Genomic DNA, 23,314 nt, shown 5'->3' with positions numbered 1-23,314 from the left:
ATTAGCATTGATACGGCAACAGTTGAAGTATTCGCACTACATAATAACGATGTCGTGACATTAGCATTGATACGGCAACAGTTGAAGTATTCGCACTACACAATTACGATGTCCTGACATTACCATTGATACGGCAACCGTTGAAGTGCTTACACTACACAATAACGATGTCCTGACATTAGCATTGATACGGCAACTGTTGAAGTACTCACACTACACAATAACGATGTCCTGACATTAGCATTGATACGGCAACCGTTGACGTATTCAGTGCTATTCACACTATACAATAACGATGTCCTGACTTAAGCACACTGATACAGCAACTGTTGAAGTACTCACACTACACAATACGATGTATAAGTACATACATACAAATACATCGGGAGAAAAAGTAGAAGTCAAGAGGTCGATCAAGGAAGTAATGAAAGTAGACACTTCATACACTGTGCTCAGTCAATATTGCAGTATATTGCGGATTTGAGAATGTGCCTGGAGATGACCTAACGGTTAGATGAACCTTTGTGGGGTCACCAGAACACAGTAGGACAGGTGTGTAGCGTTATAACTGGAACAGACACAGCCCCTGTGACAACACACTTACCCGAGACAGCTAGGTAACCAGTGGAGAGGGAAGGAAAGTGAGCACCGGAAGAGAGAGATGTGTTGGTGTGGTGAATCAGTCGTAAGAGATCCGATCCACGAGAAAACAATGGACAAGAAATAGGCGACGGGAGAAGCCACATTGTGCACATATAACATGGTATAAACAAGTGAAAGCCCGGTCACTGGACTCCGTTGTACTGCCCTGCATCTTCCACTTTACTCTGACAATCTTTTGTCTCTTCACTGCTGACTTTGTATTGCTGAGTAAACTCACAAATGCTGCTAAAAAACATAATACTTATCATATGCGGATCTGGAGGGGGATTGCTGGGGTGCGCACCCCCACTCTTGTCCTGAAACTTTAATAAATGACCATTGAAACTCTCGTGAAAATGGGTGAAAATAAACTGTGCAGTCCCCCTTAACACCTTCTTCTCAAGAAGCTGTATCCGCCCCCGCTTAATGTATCTCGAGTGATTATGATATCGATCCTACTATATCCTCCAAGTTGTTTGTAACTGATGTATGTTAAGATGCAACACTTAAGGTCATTCCAACACTTTGAAACCATCAGGACACCAATGGCCACCATCGGACCAACACAGAGAGTTCAGATTTCCACAAATATATGAACCTCATAAGTGATGGCACAGTTTGTCAGTAGCCACGTTGAAAGACAAAATCAACAAAACGATGAATTGAAAGAGTGACATAATTTATTACAATTGTGTACATGGTCTCACTGTATCTGACTGCCAAATATTCACACTGTCAGGATAAGACAGCTGTAACTCCCTGAACCACACCTTCCAGAGTTGTCCTCATGCAGTGTTCACAGTAGATCCATGACGTGGGCTATCTAACACCTCAGCATGGCCATCAACACTAGGAAACTGACAGCAAAAGTTGAAATATGTCCTTATGTACAATGTAAGTCACATCAACATGCCTATCAAGTCACATCAATGTGCAGTTTCTTCCATCTTTCCATATTTCTTCTCCCATCGTTCAATGAACTCCTTCTTACGTATTTCCCTCTTCGCAAAGTATTCTGGGTACTGTGCCTTCTCCAATGGATGCCAGGTGTCCAAGAGCTGTCAAAAAGGACAAAGCAGAGGTTGATATTCAAAACCACCACAGATTTTTATACATTCGTGCACACACATCACGCTCTCATTCATTTGTTGTGTAATGCATACATGATGTTTTCCCAATCTTTTATACAACTGTCAGTAATCAAAGCTGAACCAAACAATCTAGTGACTGACATAATGAGCATCCATCCAGTAAACTGCAATATTAGAGCATGCAAGCAACCATAATATTTTAACCTCATAAGAGATGACACAGTTGGTCAGTGGTCTGATCATGTCGGTAGCCACGTTGAAAGACAAATTCAACAAAACGGTGAGTTGAAAGAGTGACCTTATTTATCATAATTGTCTACTAGGTCTAACCGTTTCTGATCTTAATAACAATTCACTCCCGTGTTCTTACCTTTTGTCCTGATGCGTACCTCAAATAGCCCGGCCTTCGTGGCAGCTGGTAAATGCTTCCTTCTGGAAGATGATCCATTCCACATACTGACAAGAGAATCGTATATATTTTTCCAGCCCGAACATTTTACTTGGGGAATGAATTAACCTTTACATATCCAGGCGCATAATTCGAAATGGATACGATTCGGGTGACCTGTAATCAATGAACAGCATCTCACTGACATCAGAAGAATTCTGATATATTTATTCTGTCATGTTGAAGTGTGTTCCCATACGGGTCACCGCAACATTTGTCTGTGATCGAGTCACTAGCGGTCATCACTATTAACTTCAACTGACATATAGCTAAATGAGAGATGAATCAGAAAATAGGGTTTGAAATAATCTGGGTAAATTGTAACTCGTGCCAGGAGCACGATGATGAGGGCCCGAACCATCGTTGTATCACCAGTACCCAATAAAACTGGTATGTGGTGTTATTACAAAGGTTCACCCATGAAAAGTACCAGGTAACATAGTCGGGAGTCAGTGGTCACCAGGTATGAAATGACCTTGTGGAATCAAGACTTCGTTATCGCTGGACGCACGTGTATTGTACATTGCGCATCCCCGGCACACGTGCCTCATGGACGCGCCTGCTCCGGTTGGATAGACAGAGGAACTTTGTGCATATGCTATGGGTATTTATATACGGATGAAGTGTAAGATGTGGTAGTCACATGGATGTCCATGTGTAACTTTTAATGATGTATTATATACAAGACCACATACAACATAATGTGTTCCTACCATAGAATATGATTATAGTCTGCACTGCTACTGATGAACTCCCTCCGTTGTGTATACAACTTGTTAATCAATGGTGTCGAAAGAGCCGAGTTATAGCAGATCCCTCATCCCATCTACAAAATCCTAATCACTACATAGGTCCTGCTCGAGTAAGTCTTAATAAAGACAACAAAAGCTTTTCAACATTCGCTGTAGAACGCAGTGTCGATTGTGTGATTCCGACTCTACCACGAGCAGTGACAGCCAGCATATACTAGAGAACACGTCAGGTGTCGTCACAATGAGACAAGCGCCAGCGATACAGAGTCCCTCAAAGGAAATACAAAGTCCCGTAGCTGTTCAACAGACACATAAGTCTGATTAGAATGTCTGAAAAAAACGTGACAAAACCTATTCCGTATTCACTGCTTATAGCAGAGTGTATTGTCCGATTGCGGCTGTATCATGTACAGTAATAGCGAGCATCATCTAGTAATGACACCGGGTGTTAGTGTGACATTGCGTGTCCTGCCCCGAGAGTCACACTGTCACATGTCCTGCTCCGAGATTCACACTGTCACATGTCCTGCCCCGAGAGTCACACTGTCACAAACACATGGGCAAGTTGGTTGTTGACCTGAAAGAGCTACCAGAACGAGAGTTGGGAATCTGATTTCAAATTTGGTCAAGAAACATATACATGTCTCCCTGTGGGAATTTTAGTTAACATGAGTAAAGAAACATATTCATGGTTCTCGGTGGGAATTTTAGTTAACATGAGCAAAGAAACATATGCATGTCTCTCTGTGGGGATTCAAGTTAACATGGGTCAAGACACATATACATGTCTCTCTGTGGGGATCCAAGTTAACATGGGTCAAGAAACATATGCATGTCTCTCTGTGGGGATTCAAGTTAACATGGGTCAAGACACATATCCATATCTCTCTGTGGGGATCCAAGTTAACATGGGTCAAGAAACATATGCATATGTCTCTGTGGGGATTCAAGTTAACATGGGTCAAGACACATGGTTGTCGGACTCAGGATTAACGTTCCGTCTTAGTGTCAGTCATTGGAATTTTTATCCATACCCAAGTGTATACCAATCCACGTTGTACAGCTAGGACATTGCTGAGGGCGCCACAAAGCAACAAAGTCATTTGTACAGTGGATTAATTTATTTGCAACAAACATCTACAGCACGATTAATGATTAAGTGGCCATTTTTTACTTGAAAAACATTAATATTTTACTGGGCTTCACATACATCAGCTTACAGATTTTCTCCCTGAGACCGCTCGGCAGCCAAATGAATGACCTCACAACAAGATATATAATAATGATAATGATAGCATATTTGTACTGCGCAGATATCATGCCTAAGCATGCTCAAAGCGCACAATCAGAATCTGACTATTATTACCCCGGTTAACCCAAACTGCCTGTGAAGCGCCAGAAAGTTGTAGTCACATGACTCATGTCACTCATGAACAAACTCACGTGCCTATAGTGAAACCACATGTATCACATGTGCTTCGTTGTGGGACAGGACTGACGTCCTAGAAACTCTCAGGAGTCAAGCTACCAAACACGGTCACCCACCCAAGGACTCTCCGAGCTTAAAGTTGCTTAACTTCAACTGATTTGTGACCTGAGCTCTATGCTTGACATCACGCTACAATTTACTAATGTTAGCAAAACTATAACTATATCTGATTTTGAGTAGTCATTGTGAACAACCGATCCCACACCTTGAGTGATATGTACAGAAATCAAGGGACAAAGTTTAGTAGCAATACTAAACTAGTTGAGCTGTTTTCCAGCTCCATGTAATATGATCTGCCTATACAACACCGGTTTGATTTGGGCCTGCTTAACATTTACTTTACCGTAACAGAACAGTGACAATTTCGTCTCGATCTTTGTGATCCATAAAATGTTTAGATATCTTTCAATAATAATAATTAATCTCAGTTTGTAATTCGGAAAAGTAAATCTTCAAATTATCATTCTATTTAGCAAATACCGTTACTAACGGAATATCTTAGCCCATAACATCCAAATTCGTTACAAAAAAACAATATGTTTTAATGAGTGAAAACAATAGCTAAGTAAACATCCGATTCTTGCTGTGTAGATAACACTAAATGAAAAATCATGTGCAGACATCGTCTGATTCAATCTTGGCACATTTCCATTCAGATAATACAAACTATATTAGGGACTAAACAATAGAGAATAATGTGATTTTATCTGATCCGGTTGAATACTATTTAAGTTAAACACCTGGTTTTTACCCGTGCTTCAAACAATTCAAAATTAACATTAAGGTGTTCGGTAAGATAAATACGTTGTTCACTGGTTCCTCGGGGCCCATGGGTTGATGTAACCTCGATGTTTGTTTATGTTCCCATAACAAAAATCGCGGGTACATCAACCCATGTTCCCCTCGTGACCAGTGAACAACTTATAATACTAGTATACAATGAGAGACTTGAATACTAGTCATAATGCAATGAAAACAGATGAGTCTTGAGCGGGGATTTGAAGGAATTAAAGCCAACTGCTGATTTAATGGTGATAGGGAGAGAGTTCCAGAGTAGAGGGGCAGGATAGGCAAAGGATTTCCTTCCAAACGTTTGCAGTTTGAAACGAGGCACAGAGAGTAGGTTCAGAGTCTGAGAACGGAGCATTCTTTCTGGAGTGTATGGGGTAAGAAGTTCTTGTAAGTATTTTGGACCTTCCCCATTGAGGCATTTGTACACAAAACACAATAAATCAAAGTGAATTCTTAAATTAACAGGAAGCCAGTGGAGGTGTTTCCTGACAGGTGTTGTGAAGGAGAGCTTAGAAGTTCTGCTTATGATTCGGGAGGCTGTATTTGGGACATTTTGTAATTAGCTAATGAGAAATACCAAAAAGGGGTCGGTTGCAATAATCAAGTCATCTCTAGTTATTACAAAAAACTCATGTAATTCATCTCAATTGGTAATTGGGTAGTAATGTATTAATATTATTATACTATTTAGCAAATACATTTACATTTGAAATATGTACGATCAGAAGTTCCTCACAAAAAGAAGATTATGTTTCCATCAGCGCTGTTTTCAGACAACTTAAAAGTTTATGGCTGTGTAGATTGCATTAAAATGAACACTTATTTACAGACCTCATCTGACATATTCAGATAATACAAACCATATTAGTGACTAAACATTACAGCATAATGTGATTTTGTATCTAATACAGCAAGATGATGTTTTAGGTAAACGCAGTGATATATAGCACTACAAATTATTCCCTCAGTTACACATGCCAACAGCTTATTGAAAGGAAGGATTGTGATATGTTCACTCACTTACAAGATGTCAATACCTCCACTCCATCTAATGCACACAAGTACATACGACCACGACCACCCACACACAGTCCCAATGGACAGTAGACACCATCCTGTGATGTCAGTATGTTTCTAATAAACTGTCCTGACTCTGTCAGATAGATGACTCTGTGTTGCGAGTAGTCTGTCACCAGGATGTCACCTGTGCTGGTACTTGTGATACCACGTGGAACCTTCAGTGCTGAGTCTCCTGTAGGTCTGTAGTTGAACACCACATCACCCTCGGGCGTCAGACACACGACACATTTGGTTCCACCGTCAGATACCAGAATGCTTCCTGTCCTCGTGGTACAAAGGAAGCTGGGATACTTTAAGATGTCTCCACCATTGTGGCCAGGACAAACTGACTTCAGCACGTGTCCCGACATATCCAGGAAGTCAACACAGGGAGGAGACTCAGAACTTGCTGCTAGTGTTGATGCTGTCAGAGACGTTATACCCCAGTACTGTTTGCTGGTTGTGATGGTCGAGAACAGCACCAGGTCAGGGCTCACTTCAACTGTTACAATCTGACTGGTATCCGGCACAGTGACAGCTACCTGGTTGTGTTTCAGCCTTGTTATACCATATGGTCCACCTTCCAGACTTAGCTTGCTGTGACCTGGCTGACTGTTCCTGGTGTAGAAGGACTTTACACTGTTGTTGTTGGAGTCTGTGACTACTACTGCGTCTGCACCATTCACCTCTAGCATTGTTACGTCATGAGGGGGTCCTTCTAAGGCATCTCCTGCTACTCTCACATTAATGGTGTCCTGTAACACAAGATCAGCCTCCAGGTCCACAACATCGTCATACTGGACGTGGATCTCACCCAGATAGAGATCTTCCATTGCTCTACTCAGCTTGTCCGTGTCCTGTCTGAATGTTATCCCGTCTATTCTTCCCTTCTCCTTCACCTCAACGGCCACAACAGCTTCAACATCACCGGCCTCACATCCCTGATACATCTCAAACACATCCATGTCACACTCAGATTGTAGAGCCTGGTCTATCAGTTCAGTCTGTTGTTGGTACATCTGTACTGGCATCTCACCTGACTTTATGTCTGCCTTCAGTTGTCCAATGTGTCTGTCAGACATCTCTTTCAGTTGAGACAGAAGTTTCCGTTCCTTGGCTTTAATCACCTCTATTGCTGTGAGACTTGCAGACTTGATATTCGATTCTATTTGTACATAACGAGCTAATTCTTCACCGACTTTGGAGTGCTGTTTTCCAACATATGTCTTCATCTCATCGTGTTTCTTTAACAAATGCTCTTTATTCTTTCTCAGCTCGGTTTTCATTGCAGGAATCTCAATCTCAATCTCAACAACCAAGCCACATTTCCTGTGATGGATAATGCAGCATGTTTGACAAACAGCTGTTTTACAATCTTTGCAAAGATATTGGATATTCTCGTCCTTGTGAACTTTACACATGACCTTCCTATTAACCTTGACCTTTGTCTCTCCAGACAGATCAACGAGGTCATGGTGACGGGAAGATGGGATTCGTTGGTGCACCCGTATACATCGTTCACATAGTGCGTCGTCACAAACAGAACACCAAGACGTAGCTGGAGTTGTCTCCCCTTCCTCCTTACAATAACTGCAGTTAGTTGTATCTGAAATAGTTATGCATTCATTCATTATGGAGTTGTTTAACTTGTGATGTCACCATGCATTATATTAATTCATGTGGAGGGGAAAATATAACTGGAATAAGTCTCAGGTTGATATGCTATGTAATTACTGTTGGATACGTTCCACTGGTAAACGATGCATGACATTAAGGTCGTGTTACTTCTAGCATTATGTCTGTTATTCGTTAAGCACACGTACACAACTGTGACAATAGCATTATATTTTCAAACACAAAACGTTCAAATAACATTGTCAGTTATTTTAGATAATTCTTAGACACAACGATCTATCTTCTCAACATCACACACTTTCGCAAAATGAAATTAAGTGTGAAAACAACTGTAGAGAAAGAACACGTATACTGGTCCAACCCACAAACACTCACCTTTAGATCCAGGGCCAAACGAGTCCAACAGTCCCTGGATGACAAAGATAGGCTTGACGTCATCCGCCCACTCCTCCACTGGTCTCTCGGGGGCAGACACTTTCGTCATCTTCCTGCAGAATGGACACAGGAGGGACTTGGCATTGATGGCTTCTAGTCTGGTTTTGGTGTAGTTGACGACACATTTCCGACAGAAGGTATGATTACACACAAGTGTACAGGGCTTGTCAAACACCTCTGTACATATGGTGCATGTCAGGAAGTGTTCTGTCATCTCTCCTACCAAAGAACAACCAGGCATAAGATACATGTAACCAACAAACCAAGCCAAATGTCCTTTACACAAGCAACGGCTTTATCTGTGGTCTTTATTTACTGTCCTATTCGTTCACAGGAAAAGCTATTTGGTATCCACCCTTCCGCACGTTTGGAATCAGACAGTTCTGGAAAGCATGAACGAATATCCCGTTTAATAAAAACATGTCAGGCATATCCAGATCGTTCTAACAATCTGAGCTAGCATTGTTAGGCACGTTCAGTTAAACCTATCGACTGACTTTATTTGTGTGTGTGAATGATAATAGTTACAGACTACCGTTAATCCTGTTGGCATATAGGTCATTTTTCAAAATTTGTAGTATTTTCTGTCCGTTCCAAAAAAAAACAAACTTTGAGAGTTTAAATGTTGGGGTTTTTTTGTTCCAGAAAAAAATATTTAGATGTTTACTAGTCAGTACATGCGGTAAATCTTTAGTCTTCTCATTTTTATACTCAACCACATTTTGAGTCCAAAATTGGCAGATTTACTCCGTCCTCAATGTTCAAAAAAGTGTAAAAATTAAAGCAAATAAACAAATTAATTTATATTATGCCAATTAGGATTGATCATGCAGGCTCCAACTGCAATTAATTTGTATTTAATTTTTTTTTAAATATCTACAAATTGTTACATGCTTGTCCTGTGAATTTTTGTCCTGACCGTTACAATGTATTAAAATTACTGCAATAAGTTCTCCCTTGAGCTGGATTGTAATTCTACTTCCTGTGCCTGCTTGAGCTACTTGACACCATCAAGTAAATACATGTATAAATGTTATGTGTTACCCTAATTGTCAAGACTGCTACCAATGCATTTTGTGTCAAATAAATATACTTTTTTCTAATTGCAATGGATATGTTGCCCAGAAATGGAAGAGGTGGAAACCATATCCTTTGAAATCTTGTAGGGATCATACATTTTTTCATTTTAGATTTATTTACAAATTGCCCTGACCGTTACTGTATAAACCGTTACCATTCTGCAAAGTAACCCATTGGACAGTCCTTGTAACCGTCCGGACGAAATGGTTTGTATTTTGAGAGATTGATAAAGTTATTCATTAATATTTAAAGAAATATAACAAATTTATAATTACTTTAAGAGTTAAGAAGTTATAAATGTTAGTATGTATGATGTGTATATGTATATGCATGGAAATTGACTGTTCAAATGAGGTTTTTTCATGTAGTAGCATAAAAAAGCACAGTTTCTAGTAATGGTTTGGACAAATAATAGTAACAGTGCGGACATATTTTAAAATACATTCCATATTTGAAGAATATTTTGTATGGTGTGATAATGAATTTATATTAACATGTACTTAACTGTCTGCTTTAAATAATGAAAACCAAAATTAATTTATCATGTTAAGTTTCTATTTTCTGTAAGATCAATATTGTTTATGAATTAAATTTAACGGTTAGGAAATCAACGGTTACAGTTTGGACAAAATGTAGTAAAGGTTTGGAACTTTTTATCAGAATTTTGATTACTAGTATATTTCCAATTATCTCTCTAAATGTAATGAATCTGTGTTTATATGGAATAATTCATTCATGTAAAGTAAAGACTCCACTTGCGTCTATTGTATAGACTACACAAGAAGTAAGAGACATCCTATTATCAGTTGATATTTCCAAAGCCAGTGGACCAGACAAAATAGGTAACAGATTTATCAAAATCATCGTGCCATCCCTGTGTACTCCTCTTACTAATCTATTCAATTTATCCCTAGAATATTGTAAATTCCCAACAATATGGAAGGAAGCTATTGTCACTCCTATTCATAAAAAAGGTAGTTTTAATGAATGTAAAAACTATAGACCAGTTGCTCTTATCAGATGTTTGTCAAAGGTATTTGAGAAATGTATTTTTAAACATGTGTTTAACTTTTTTTTGAGATAATAACGTATTAACGAATTTGCAGTCAGGATTCATGCCTGGGGATGGAACTGTATACCAACTGACATACGTGTATGATTTTATACTACATGCATTAGACAATGGCAAAGAAGTCAGGGCAGTTTTCTGTGACATAAGCAAGGGTTTTGACAAGGTTTGGCATAATTGTCAATTGACTACTCTAATTAATTCATAATAATACACGAAACACTCCTCGTTATGATGGTGTCATCAAAACATGTGCTTCGCTTAGAAGCAGATGTGTCTTAGGCAATTCCAACTGTTGAAAGCTATATACATATAAATGTTTTAGAAAAATGTTATTTTTTTGTGTTAAACACATGAAAGATACAAAATACCACTTTAAAGATTCATGATAATAGTTTTTACCCTCAGGTTCGATTACGTCGGTGTAAAAATCATCCCAAACACCTTGTAGAGCAGACCGTGTAGCTAAAACTCTCAACCCGCAAAACCAACGCCCATCAAAAAATGAACCATCGCCAATCAGGATCAACATCCCCTACCAAGGCCAGATTAGTTATCACATCAGCCGACTTCTCAGAAAAACTGCAAGCATAGATGTGACTTTTTATTCAGACAAAACCTTGAAGACCATCCTAAAATCAAATCAATTAGACGACGACACACACGCCCGAGGCTGCATATACCAACTAAACTGTAACTGTGGCAGTAGCTACATTGGAGAGACATCACGCCCCTTTGATAAAAGACTCAAAGAACACAACACATCTGTTGATAAAGCCGACCACAAATCGGCCCTTTCAGAGCATATAATCAACAACCCCACCCACTCCATTGACTGGCAACAAACTAGCATCTTAGCCACTAATGTTCACGATTGGCGAAAACGGAAAATAATAAACGCCATCAACATCAGGAGATTAACCCCAGAGATTAATAGAGATCAAAGCGCCTATCTCCTTAGTGCCTGGAACATCACAAAAGTCGAACCACACCCACCTCTATTGTCACTTAATTAGCTTTATATCACACTGCTGTGTGCACATCTCCTTATACTCATTATTTGTGTCAACTGGCTTTACCTTATCCATTGTCATTGTCTTTATAACTTCTTTTCATCTTGCCTCATTGAATGATTGTATATACATGTACATCTCTGGCTTCCTGTAAATCTAATTGTCACTTTAATAGCTGTATATCATTCTGCTGTCTCCACATCTCTTTTTCCTCATTATTTGTGTCAACTGGCTTTACCTTATCCCAATTATCATTGTTTTCATAACTGCGTTTGATCGGCCCTTTGTGATTGATTGAATATACATGTACATATCTGGCTTCCTGTAAATCTGGTATATATAGTTTGTTTTCTACATCTGTCTTTAATCACCTGAAGAAGGGGCAAGAAGTAGCCCAGAAACGTTGTGATATACAATAAACAAGAAGCTGGCATCCATATACTCTTATATAAAAGATTTTTCTGAATTATTTAAATTTTCAAAATCCTTTTTCCTGATTAAGAAATGGTAACGGTCAGGAATTTCACATGCCCTATTTATTATTTAATTTTTTTAATAATTAAGTTTTTGAGATTTTATTTGAATGAAAACTAAATCGTTTTTGAAGAGTTTATTTTTACGGTAATAAGGAATTTAAAATACTACCAATTTTGAAAATGACCCATATAAAACACCCAAACATGGACATCAATGAACATGTTTCAGAATGTTCATGTTTTAGAAAATAATCATCCCTGTTTTTTTATCAGTAAGATATTCACGCTACACAATAACAATGTCCTGACATTAGCATTGAAACGGCAACCGTTGAAGTACTCGCACTACACAATAACGAATGCCCTGACATTAGCATTGAAACGGCAACCGTTGAAGTATTCGCACTACACAATAACGAATGCCCTGACATTAGCATTGATACGGCAAGCGTTGAAGTACTCCTACTACACAATAACGATGTCCTGACATAAGCATTGATACGGCAACCGTTGAAGTACTCGCACTACACAATAACGATGCCCTGACATAAGTATTGATACGGCAACCGTTGACGTACTCACACAACACTATAACGATGTCCTGACATAAGTATTGATACGGCAACCGTTGAAGTACTCGCACTACACAATAACGATGCCCTGACATAAGTATTGATACGGCAATCGTTGAAGTACTCACACAACACAATAACGATGTCCTGACATTAGTATTGATACGGCAACCGTTGAAGTGCTCACACTACACAATAACGATGCCCTGACATAAGTATTGATACGGCAACCGTTGAAGTACTCACACAACACTATAACGATGTCCTGACATAAGTATTGATACGGCAACTGTTGACGTACTCACACAACACAATAACGATGTCCTGACATAAGTATTGATACGGCAACCGTTGACGTACTCACACAACACTATAACGATGTCCTGACATTAGCATTGATACGGCAACCGTTGAAGTGCTCGCACTACACAATGACGATGTCCTGAAATTAGCATTGATACGGCAACAGTTGACGTACTCACACAACACAATAACGATGTCCTCACATTAGCATTGATACGGTTACCGTTGACGTATTGAGTGCTATTCACACTACACAACAACGATGTCCTGACATTAGCACTGATACGGTTACCGTTAACGTATTGAGTGCTATTCACACCACACAACAACGATGTCCTGACATAAGAATTGATACGACAACTGTTGAAGTGCTCACACTACACAACAACGATGTCCTGACATTAGCACTGATACGGTTACCGTTGACGTATTGAGTGCTATTCACACTACACAACAACGATGTCCTGATATTAGCACTGATACGGTTACCGTTGACGTATTGAGTGCTATTCTCACTATACAATAACGATGTCCTGACATTAGCACTGATACGGTTACCGTTGACGTATTGAGTGCTATTCACACTACACAACAACGATGTCCTGATATTAGCACTGATACGGTTACCGTTGACGTATTGAGTGCTATTCACACTATACAATAACGATGCCCTGACATAAGTATTGATACGGCAACTGTTGAAGTGCTCACACTACACAACAACGATGTCCTGACTTTAGCACTGATACGGTTACCGTTGCCGTATTGAGTGCTATTCACACTATACAATAACGATGTCCTGACATAAGAATTGATACGGCAACTGTTGAAGTGCTCACACTACACAACAACGATGTCCTGACATTAGCACTGATACGGTTACCGTTGCCGTATTGAGTGCTATTCACACTATACAATAACGATGCCCTGACATATGTATTGATACGGCAACTGTTGAAGTGCTCACACTACACAACAACGATGTCCTGACATTAGCACTGATACGGTTACAGTTGCCGTATTGAGTGCTATTCACGCTATACAATAACGATGTCCTGACTTAAGCACACTGATACAGCAACTGTTGAAGTACTCACACTACACAATACGATGTATAAGTACATACATACAAATACATCGGGAGAAAAAGTCAAGAGGTCGATCAAGGAAGTAATGAAAGTAGACACTTCATACACTGTGCTCAGTCTAAATATTGCAGTATATTAGGTGCCCGGATTTGAGAATGTGCCTGGAGATGACCTAACAGTTAGATGAACCATTGTAGTGTTACCAGTACACTGTAGGACAGGTGTGTAGCGTTATAACTGGAACAGACATAGCCCCTGTGACAACACACTTACCCGAGACAGCTAGGTAACCAATGAAGAGGGAAGGAAAGTGAGCACCGGAAGAGAGAGATGTGTTGGTGTGGTGAATCAGTCGTAAGAGATCCGATCCACGAGAAAACAATGGGCCAGAAATAGGCGACGGGAGAAGCCACATTGTAAACCAAAAGTCACTGATTGGTTGAAAACGTGATCAAATGGTAACATGATTCCCGGAAATTCGCTGCGTATTAATACATACAAACATCGCTCACACCATTGTATTGTTACGTCGTCAGCTGTGATGACGTTATTAAAATTATATTGTGACGTAAAGTCCGAATGACGTCACAAATGAGCAGTTCCAGATGCTACCATGGGAGACAGACGTAACGGCCGGCTGATGACATTTCACTGCTGTACCCGTACTCTATGTCAATGAGTGCACACACAAAAACGTGTGGACCTTTGGTTTACTTTTGAAGTTTATTAATGTCGATAAACATCATGTGTTGGCCAATTTCCAGGTGTTATTGAGTATTTGAAGCACGGGAATTCATTTGGAACCGACGGCGTCAGCCGGAGGTTTCAAATGGAACATTCCCGTGCTTCAAATACTCAATAACACCCGGAAATTGGCCAACACATGATGTTTATCTCCTAAATAGCACCCGGACATTGGCCAACACATGACGTTTATCTCCTAATTGTGCACATATAACATGGTATAAACAGGTGAAAGCCCGGTCACTGGACTCTGTTGTACTGCCCTTTATTACCCAAGAGGTCAACGTATGGGTAGTTGCATACTAATCTCGTACGTCACACGAGTGTCGTATCGCGTTGACCTGTGTCGTAACGACTTGACCTGAGATTCTAACGATGTGATTTGATAACCGATGACCTCTCGATTAGTTCACATTCTGACGTAACTATTTGTTCATTCATAACAAACACGTGAATTCATTCATTCTGCAACTTAAATGCATTGTGTGAATGTAAACATTGCGAACGTTGCCGTGTCGCTGTTTCATTGTGAGTCGAACTGAGACATTATATCCGTCAAAAAACATGAACGTAATGTTTCAACCAGTGATGTTAGCCGAATGAAGCAACTGGAAACCAAGAAACGAGGTACTACGGAGTGGTTTACTGTAGGAGGCTGTACGAGGCGATGACAACTGACATGCATCGTGACGTCGGTTACCAAGGCAGTCACGTCATTACAGTGTGACGTCATGCAAATATTGTAATACAGTACGAAACTCTTCCGCAACCTCTTTATGAAACCGGTTTCGGTTTGAAACCAAAAACATAACAAAATTACGCTATTTTGTCAATTTAATGCATGTAAGACGTGGGTAATAAATAATATACCACACTCGTTTCGTATAATTCGTATGTAATGAGACCTTGTGTAGTATTCTCTATGTACCTCCCACTTATACCACGATGTTAACAGGTGAATTACCCATTCTTGGACACTCTGTTGTATTGCGACCCGTGAAGGTACGGGTTAGAATGAACCTTCAGTAACCCATGCTTGTCGTAAGAGGCGACAAACTGGATCGGGTGGTCAGGCTCGCTGGCTTGGTGGACACATGTCATCAGTTCCCATTTACGCAGATCGATGCTCATGCTGTTGATCACTGGACTGTCTGGTCCAGGCTCGATTATTTACAGACCGCCGCCATATAGCTGAGTGCGGGGTAAAGCTCACTCACTCACTCACTGTTGTACTGCCCTGTGCCTCCCACTTATACTGCAATGTTCACAGGTGAATTATCCGCCCCTGATACTCTGTTATACTGCCCTGTGCCTCACACAAACCACAATGTCAACAGGTGAATTATCCGCCCTCAGGCACTGTTGTCCTGCTCTGTGCCTTCCACTTATACCACGATGTTAACAGGTGAAGTACTTGTCACGGACACTCTTTAACTACCCTGTGTCTCCCATGTATACTACCCTGTAGAATTTCACACCCTAAACTGGTAAATTACCCGACCCCTGGGACTCCATTGTACTGCCCTGCCTCATCCACTGTACTCTGACAATCTTTTGTCTCTTCACTGCTGACTTTGTATTGCTGAAGCAGAGTAAACTCACAAATCCTGCTAAAAAACATAATACTTATCATATGGATCTGAGGGGTTGCTGGGGTGCGCACCCCACTTTTGTCCTGAAACTTTAATACATGACCATTGAAACTCTCGTGAAAATGGGTGAAAATAAACTGCGACCTCCCCGTAACACTTTCTTCTCAAAAGCTGTATCCGCCCCACTTAATGTATATCGAAAGTGATTATGATATCGATCCTACTATATCCTCCAAGTTGTTTGTAACTGATGTATGTTAAGATACAACACTAAAGGTCATTCCAACACTTTGAAACCATCAGAACACCAATGGCCACCATCGGACCAACACACAGAGTTTAGATTTCCACAATTATCTGAACCTCATAAGAGATGGCACAGTTTGTCAGTGGTCTGATCATGTCAGTAGCCACGTTGAAAGACAAAATCAACAAAACGATGAATTGAAAGAGTGACATAATTTATTACAATTGTGTACATGGTCTCACTGTATCTGACTGCCAAATATTCACACTGTCAGGATAAGACAGCTGTAACTCCCTGAACCACATCTTCCAGAGTTGTCCTCATGCAATGTTCACAGTAGATCCATGACATGGGCTATCTAACACCTCAGCATGGCCATCAACACTAGGAAACTGACAGCAAAAGTTGAAATATGTCCTTATGTACAATGTAAGTCACATCAACATGCCTATCAAGTCACATCAATGTGCACTTTCTTCCATCTTTCCATATTTCTTCTCCCATCGTTCAATGAACTCCTTCTTACGTATTTCCCTCTTCGCAAAGTATTCTGGGTACTGTGCCTTCTCCAATGGATGCCAGGTGTCCAAGAGCTGTCAGAATGACAAAGCAGAGCTTGATATTCAAAACCACTACAGATTTTTATACATTCGTGCACACACATCACGATCTCATTCATTTGTTGTGTAATGCAGTACATGATGTTTTCCAATCTTTTATACAACTGTCAGTAATCAAAGCTGAACCAAACAATCTAGTGACTGACATAATGAGCATCCATCCAGTAAACTGCAATATTAGAGCATGCAAGCAACCAAATCAGTCATCTTGACCACCATTCCATTTAGTCGCCTTTCATGGCAAGCATAAGTTGTGGAAGATCAGTTCTAACTCAGATCTTCATAGAATGCCCAATCAATGATAGGGTAACCGATATTGGTCCAAGTCCTGTAAAAGATCAGTTAATAGCATATAAAGGCTCTGCTTATATCATTGAAAGTGAGTGAGTTTAGTTTTACCCTGCTTTTAGCAATATTCCAGCAATATCAGGGCGGGGGACACCAGATATGGGCTTCACACATGGTACCCATGTGGGGAATCGAACCCGGGTCATCGGCGTGACAAGCAAATGCTTTAACACTAGGCTACCCCACAGCCATATATCATAGAAAGAATCCACTTGTAGTGTGTAATGATCAATGTATCGCAATAAAGGATCAGCTTATGACATCTACAGGATCGGTTGACCTACCCAGTCAGGTACATGCTGGGCTCTCCCAAAGGCAACACCTCCTGGCTGGTGTGGAACTGAAAACAAAATACATGATTGTCAGTAAATGCTTGAACAAAAATTAACATCTACAAACACACTACATTATGGGCAAAGGCCACAACAAAACCTGGGCGATCTGTAAATAACTGATCTGGTAAACCAGTAGTTGATATTATGAGCTGAATCCTATGATGTCTGAAGATATGCAATCCACCCCAATCATTGAGTCAGACCACTTTCGTTGCGCATCCATTTTTGTTGCATCAACAAGTTACTGAGGATCAATTCTACCTTCAGAATTTGAGAGAGAAAAATGGCGAGCGGATCCTGATCCTGATCTAAAGTTGACATTCTGAGTCAAATCATAGGTCAGACAAACTAAAAGCCTCTACAATCCCTTGAATTTCAAATACAATCCATAGTTTATTAGGCTATTACTGTTAGAGAGAATCATAATATATTCAATAAATATGGAAATGAAGCTTTCACAATCCTAAAAACTGAAAGTACAACTTATTTATGAATCCTGAATTTGAGATGGATTTTTTCAAGAACAGAATTAGACATTTATGTTCTTATTATTTAATTGAAGTTCACAAATTGGCATGTTACAAGAAACATGACAAAATTGCCTTCCTCATTGCTATAGTGACATGGAGCACTCACACTTAAAGGGTTGAGGATGTTGTTTCAAGAAGAGTTCCCTTTCCCCATCCAGAAGCAACTTCTTGGCTTTCCTCACATCCACTTCACTCTTGTTTTCATCGAAACGAGCTCGGAGCAAAACAGCTTGGTAACGAAAGATGTGTCTGTAACAAGAATTCATGTTTGGAGTAAGTGAATGTTATCATGGCTGCAGTCTGGAGGCAACAGTCCAGCTGTATTATCATGATTAGGGCAGACTCTCATTAACATTATTAGAGAGAAGGGGTGTTTAGTTTTACGCCGCTTTTAGCAACATCCATCAATATCACAGCAGGTGGACACCAGAAATGGACTTCATAAATTGTACCCCTGTGGGAATCTAAACCATGACCAGCAGAAACTTTAACCATTAAGCTACCGCACCACCCCAGTAACCATGGTAACATTGTCAAGGAGCAGACTAAAATCCTTTCAGGTCATCATGAAACAGCAAATGAGTGAATATGTTTTTACGCCACATTTAGCAATATTCCAGCAATATCACAACAGGAGACACCAGAAATGGACTTTACATGTGCACTCGTGAGGGGAATCTAACCAACATTGTCCGGGTGATGAGCAAACACTTCAACCGGTACGCTACCCCAACATCCCCTCATTTTGAAATAGCTGCAATAATGGCAAACAGGTACCGTGTCATGCTTGCTTTGGGAATCATTGTTTCAAACCATATTCAAGTGTTTTACATCCTGTGGTACATTGCTTATCACATGCCAATTGTCAAACAAAATATTCCTGATCATATAGGCCATGTTTAAACACTAATCTGCTATCAACAGGCATCATAGTCCTATACACAATGTGAGTGAGTGAGTTTAGTTCTACGCCGCACTCAGCAATATTCCAGCTATATGGCGGCGGTCTGTAAAGAATGGAGTCTGGACCAGACAATCCAGTGATCAACAGCATGAGCATCAATCTGCGCAATTGGGAACCGATGACATGTGTCCACCAAGCCAGCGAGCCTGACCCCCCCAATCCCGTTAGTCGCCCCCTACGACAAGCATGGGTTACTGAAGGTTCATTCTAACCCGTTCATACACGATGTGTCACTAGCAAGCAACTATCCTTTCTGGTGGCATGTAACACATTTCATTTTATGATGGAAGATGAACAGAACAATGTACTACAACAGGTACATACATGGTACACTGCAAACGACTTATGATTTTGGCAATTTATCCTCCCATATTTATCATATCTCCTTTCATACCCAGCATTCCTGCTCTAGGCTTTGCAAATTTTTCTCAACTCTCCTTTTCCGTTTTGATAAATAGTAACAAACATTTTTAGCCTGTTCTTACATTTTGACATGCACATACTGAAAAGAGCATAAATGACTGATGTTCATGATGTATAAAATACAACAACTAGGGACATGTATGTTTGCAATATTATCCAGTTATACCTCAGGAAACGTACATGTACAAAACAGGCAACATTATGTGCATGTATTTCAGCAACAGACAGACATTTTTAGGCCACTTTTAATATAATACATCATATTACAAACAGATGTCCTCAGATTTGTATGCGTGCATATCCTCGGGGATTTATGGGACGCGAATTCCTGCGTCCTATATGCATAAAAATTGACAACGGACGAAACAAATTTATCAACGCATCCACAGGGACGCAGAAAGAGTCCACATTTTTTTAAATTTCAATCAAGTAACAAGTTGTCACTAAGTCTACTACAAGCCGGGTTATGTTATGGTATCATTTGCAATTTAATTACTGTAACAATGTGATGAAAGTGATACACAATACAATAACATTAACTGAATTACAACAATATTACAACATAGTATTAATAATAACATTTAAGTGTCATTTTGTAGTCCATGACCCCCTGAAAATTACAAGTATGAATCAAGGTAAATCCCTGATATCCTGAATTCAGAACATAGTGTACCCATGTTTGCCTGCAAGATAGGCATTTGCGTTGTCATTGGCCTCTACAGACGGACTCCTTGTATCATGTGTATGTGACCAAATGTGTTTACCTTCACATGACAGCAAGGACAGGTCAACCTGGCACCATATTAATTATCCTGCCAATTAGTCTCAGGGACCACATGAACTGGGCTTTGGATCACCTTGGGTGGACCATTTTGAAAACAAATCTCTGAATCTCCTTAAATTTCACAGCTGATAAGAAGATGCTCACTGAAACCTTCACCTTGCTGATTTGTCTGCATGTGTATGTACAATTAAAATGTTTAGAACCACAAATACATGTACATGAAATTTTAGAAACAATTAACTTCTTTTCATAATCTCAATACCTGATGACCATTATTTTTCATGCAACCACAACCATTACTACTTCCTTCTTCTCATCTATGCTTTATGGTATAAACCTTGTATCATATAGGTGGGTAATAAACGTATCTCCAGTAGAGAGTTACTGGCGATCAATCACAGTTCTCCAACAAAGTTATCAACATTATTCTCTTCAATGCAAGTGGGAAATGTCCCAATGTAGCGCCACTTGCACTGATATTAGAAGGATGGAAAATATCTAGCCATCAAGCCATTCATTACTTCACAGCTAGAGTTGGAAATCGGAAACCAAATCCACTATCGATTATTGGAGGACTTGTGGTGAACGATTATCGATCATAATCGAAATACATATGTACAGCAGCATCAGACATTTTGTTTGCCCTCTCAACAACAAGCAGAATTAGCAATATATTTTCATATCTAACTTTCAAAGTGCAGTAATTTAACTTTCTACATACAAATTATTTGGTTTATATATACAACAAATATTTATCAGTATATCTCATTATGTAAAATATATTCATAGACAGGTTAACTTATAGTGATATTTACAGTAGTGATGAATATGAAACAATGAATACAATGCACATTGCTTTACACTGTTGAGAGCATGTTTGTTCATGAATATTCGTCAAATTTAATGGTTAGCTTACTTCATTCATGTGTGTTATACTAAAACAACAAAATTCTGATTAATCTGAAATATGTTTTATTTTTAATCCTTCTTTCAATCGATTTTCGATCATCGGAACACCACTATTCACAGCCCTTTTCCACTAACCTGCCTAAACCAAGGGGGTAAAAGATAGCCGAAGAGAGAAATCTTAATATTAAACCTGTGAGGGCCATATTCAATGAGAACAGGTGATGTTATTAGATAATAAATATTTCATTTCAAGTTCTTAACTTGGTGAATTGAATATAGGTAATAGCACCAGCAAGCCGTTCCTGGTACCATTAGGGCTAGGACGATTCACTGATACCAATGTTTAAGTTTGTTACAGCTATCGTATCGTCGACTGGTGTATCAATACAAAATGATACACAACAGTTTTCAAAAGATTATTATATTAAACATGTTAAAGTACTTATATAGAGAAGAATATGCAAGTTTTAGAAGTTTACAACTCAGGTGTATGTATCGTGATGCCATTAAAATATTGCAATACATATCGTATCATGACATAGTGTATCGTCCCAGCCCTAGGTACCATGTGTCCAAGTTGCAGGTACCCCAGCTATACCTTTACATCATGATCGGAAAATGGAAGGTTATCAGTGATTTTTTTTCTGAAATGTCTGCCAGATCGCTGTTGCCAGACAAAATGGTAGTCAGCTGTCAGTAGTTCAGCCAGCTAAACGTCGGGTTCCTACCATAGGAACTAGACGTTTAGCTGGCTGAACTAGCTGTCAGCTGACTGCAGTGAGATGATGATAGAATAATTTGACATTCTTCATTTATCAAGTCATTTGTCTGATTCAAAGGTGGCGATACCTTAATTGCCCACAGCATTTAGAATGGGATTTATGAATCTTGACTAGAGGACACTTTCGCGGCTCTTGACTAATCTTCATGAAACCTCAAATATTAGGTAGTTTGTTAAGGATTATAGTGCCATTTCCTATCGCTGTAGATATAACAAAATGTATCCTGGGTTACCAAGCGCTCCAATCAGCCACTGAAAAATATATTTGGTTTTGTTGTTAGCATTTTCTTCAGCCTAAATACTTCATTAGCAAACAGTAAACATGATTTGAACTGACCAAGAATAGCACGCCAAATATAATTAAGAAAAATGTGTTTAATTTCAAATAATGCGTTAGCAAACCAGTTCATTGATAAGTGTTTTTTTCAAATCTTTCTAAAATGTCCTCTTGCCCTTGGAAATGTATGGCGCGATCGCCATCAAAACAAACATCATCTTCCTAAAGTTCCATAGTAATTCCACCGAAAAGACTTTCTGTTTACCTTTGTTGATAGAAAGATTGCATTTGTCGACATCCTTCCTTGTACAATCGCCGCACGCGTTGCGCGTGCGACAAGACATTCGTCTGCATGTACGACATCTTGAGAGAGGCGCTTCCTGTCTCAGTAGGTCCGGGCTTCAATAAAAGTATTTACATAGTTGAAATTATAAATTATATCCAGTAGCCTATGTTGTCACATTAATTTCATGTATCAAGAATTATTTAGTATAGTACGTGAGAAATTATTCTGAAATTTTAGAAAATGGTTCTCGCACATTTTGGAGTCGAAATCGTTTAGTTTGAAAACATGTTCTCAACTGTAGCATAACACTCCTCGACGAGTTGTTAAACGCAAACGAAGATGGTTACATTGTGTTAGACCCGAATTAAACGTTCTTGGAAATACGCAGAAGTAGCAATCATGTTGATTATCCTGCACTGTGACACCAATCACACCATGAAATCTTTCCTCGAAAGTTTAAGGGGTGGTTTCTTCACGTTTTCGACCAATAAAATATTCACACAAACGCAGTCCATATTCCCATGTACTTG

The 23,314-nt window shown here is 39.5% G+C and overlaps 2 protein-coding genes across 3 annotated transcripts; both read right to left on the bottom strand.

The window, feature by feature from the left end:
* Nucleotides 1-1,304: 1,304 nt before the first annotated feature.
* On the bottom strand, nucleotides 1,305-23,200 carry LOC124260409 (NADH dehydrogenase [ubiquinone] 1 beta subcomplex subunit 9-like). 2 transcript variants are annotated; one of them, XM_046694713.1, is made up of 5 exons: nucleotides 23,144-23,200; nucleotides 22,764-22,897; nucleotides 18,467-18,609; nucleotides 17,780-17,835; nucleotides 1,305-1,700 (listed from the first exon to the last, which is right to left on the bottom strand). In XM_046694713.1, exons 1-5 carry the CDS (start codon nucleotides 23,183-23,185, stop codon nucleotides 1,569-1,571), a joined length of 507 nt encoding a protein of 168 aa, XP_046550669.1. In that variant the 5' UTR covers nucleotides 23,186-23,200; the 3' UTR covers nucleotides 1,305-1,568. The 2 variants fall into 2 exon arrangements, with proteins under 2 accessions (XP_046550669.1, XP_046550668.1); XM_046694712.1 differs by lacking the exons at nucleotides 1,305-1,700; nucleotides 23,144-23,200 and adding an exon at nucleotides 16,725-17,120.
* On the bottom strand, nucleotides 6,202-8,536 carry LOC124260408 (protein wech-like). Its single transcript, XM_046694711.1, has 2 exons — nucleotides 8,284-8,536; nucleotides 6,202-7,879 (listed from the first exon to the last, which is right to left on the bottom strand). The coding sequence occupies exons 1-2, from the start codon at nucleotides 8,390-8,392 to the stop codon at nucleotides 6,231-6,233; spliced, it is 1,758 nt and encodes a 585-aa protein (XP_046550667.1). The 5' UTR covers nucleotides 8,393-8,536; the 3' UTR covers nucleotides 6,202-6,230.
* Nucleotides 23,201-23,314: the final 114 nt, after the last annotated feature.

The sequence above is a fragment of the Haliotis rubra genome, unplaced genomic scaffold, assembly GCF_003918875.1.
Source record: "Haliotis rubra isolate DU_JTF1 unplaced genomic scaffold, ASM391887v1 Scf761, whole genome shotgun sequence".
Taxonomy (NCBI): Eukaryota; Metazoa; Mollusca; class Gastropoda; order Lepetellida; family Haliotidae; genus Haliotis; species Haliotis rubra.
Note: the sequence above shows the minus strand (reverse complement) of the source record. Positions and strands in the feature narration are given on the sequence as shown.

Excerpts from the sequence above, each read along its gene's own strand:
- LOC124260408 (XM_046694711.1), bottom strand. The coding sequence starts at position 8,392 with ATGACGAAAGTGTCTGCCCCCGAGAGACCAGTGGAGGAGTGGGCGGAT. Across the intron at positions 7,880-8,283 it reads GTTTGGCCCTGGATCTAAAG|ATACAACTAACTGCAGTTAT; the intron begins GTGAGTGTTTGT and ends TAACTATTTCAG.
- LOC124260409 (XM_046694713.1), bottom strand. The coding sequence starts at position 23,185 with ATGATTGCTACTTCTGCGTATTTCCAAGAACGTTTAATTCGG. Across the intron at positions 18,610-22,763 it reads CAATCTTTCTATCAACAAAG|ACACATCTTTCGTTACCAAG; the intron begins GTAAACAGAAAG and ends TTCTTGTTACAG. Across the intron at positions 17,836-18,466 it reads ACATCCTCAACCCTTTAAGT|TTCCACACCAGCCAGGAGGT; the intron begins GTGAGTGCTCCA and ends TTTTGTTTTCAG.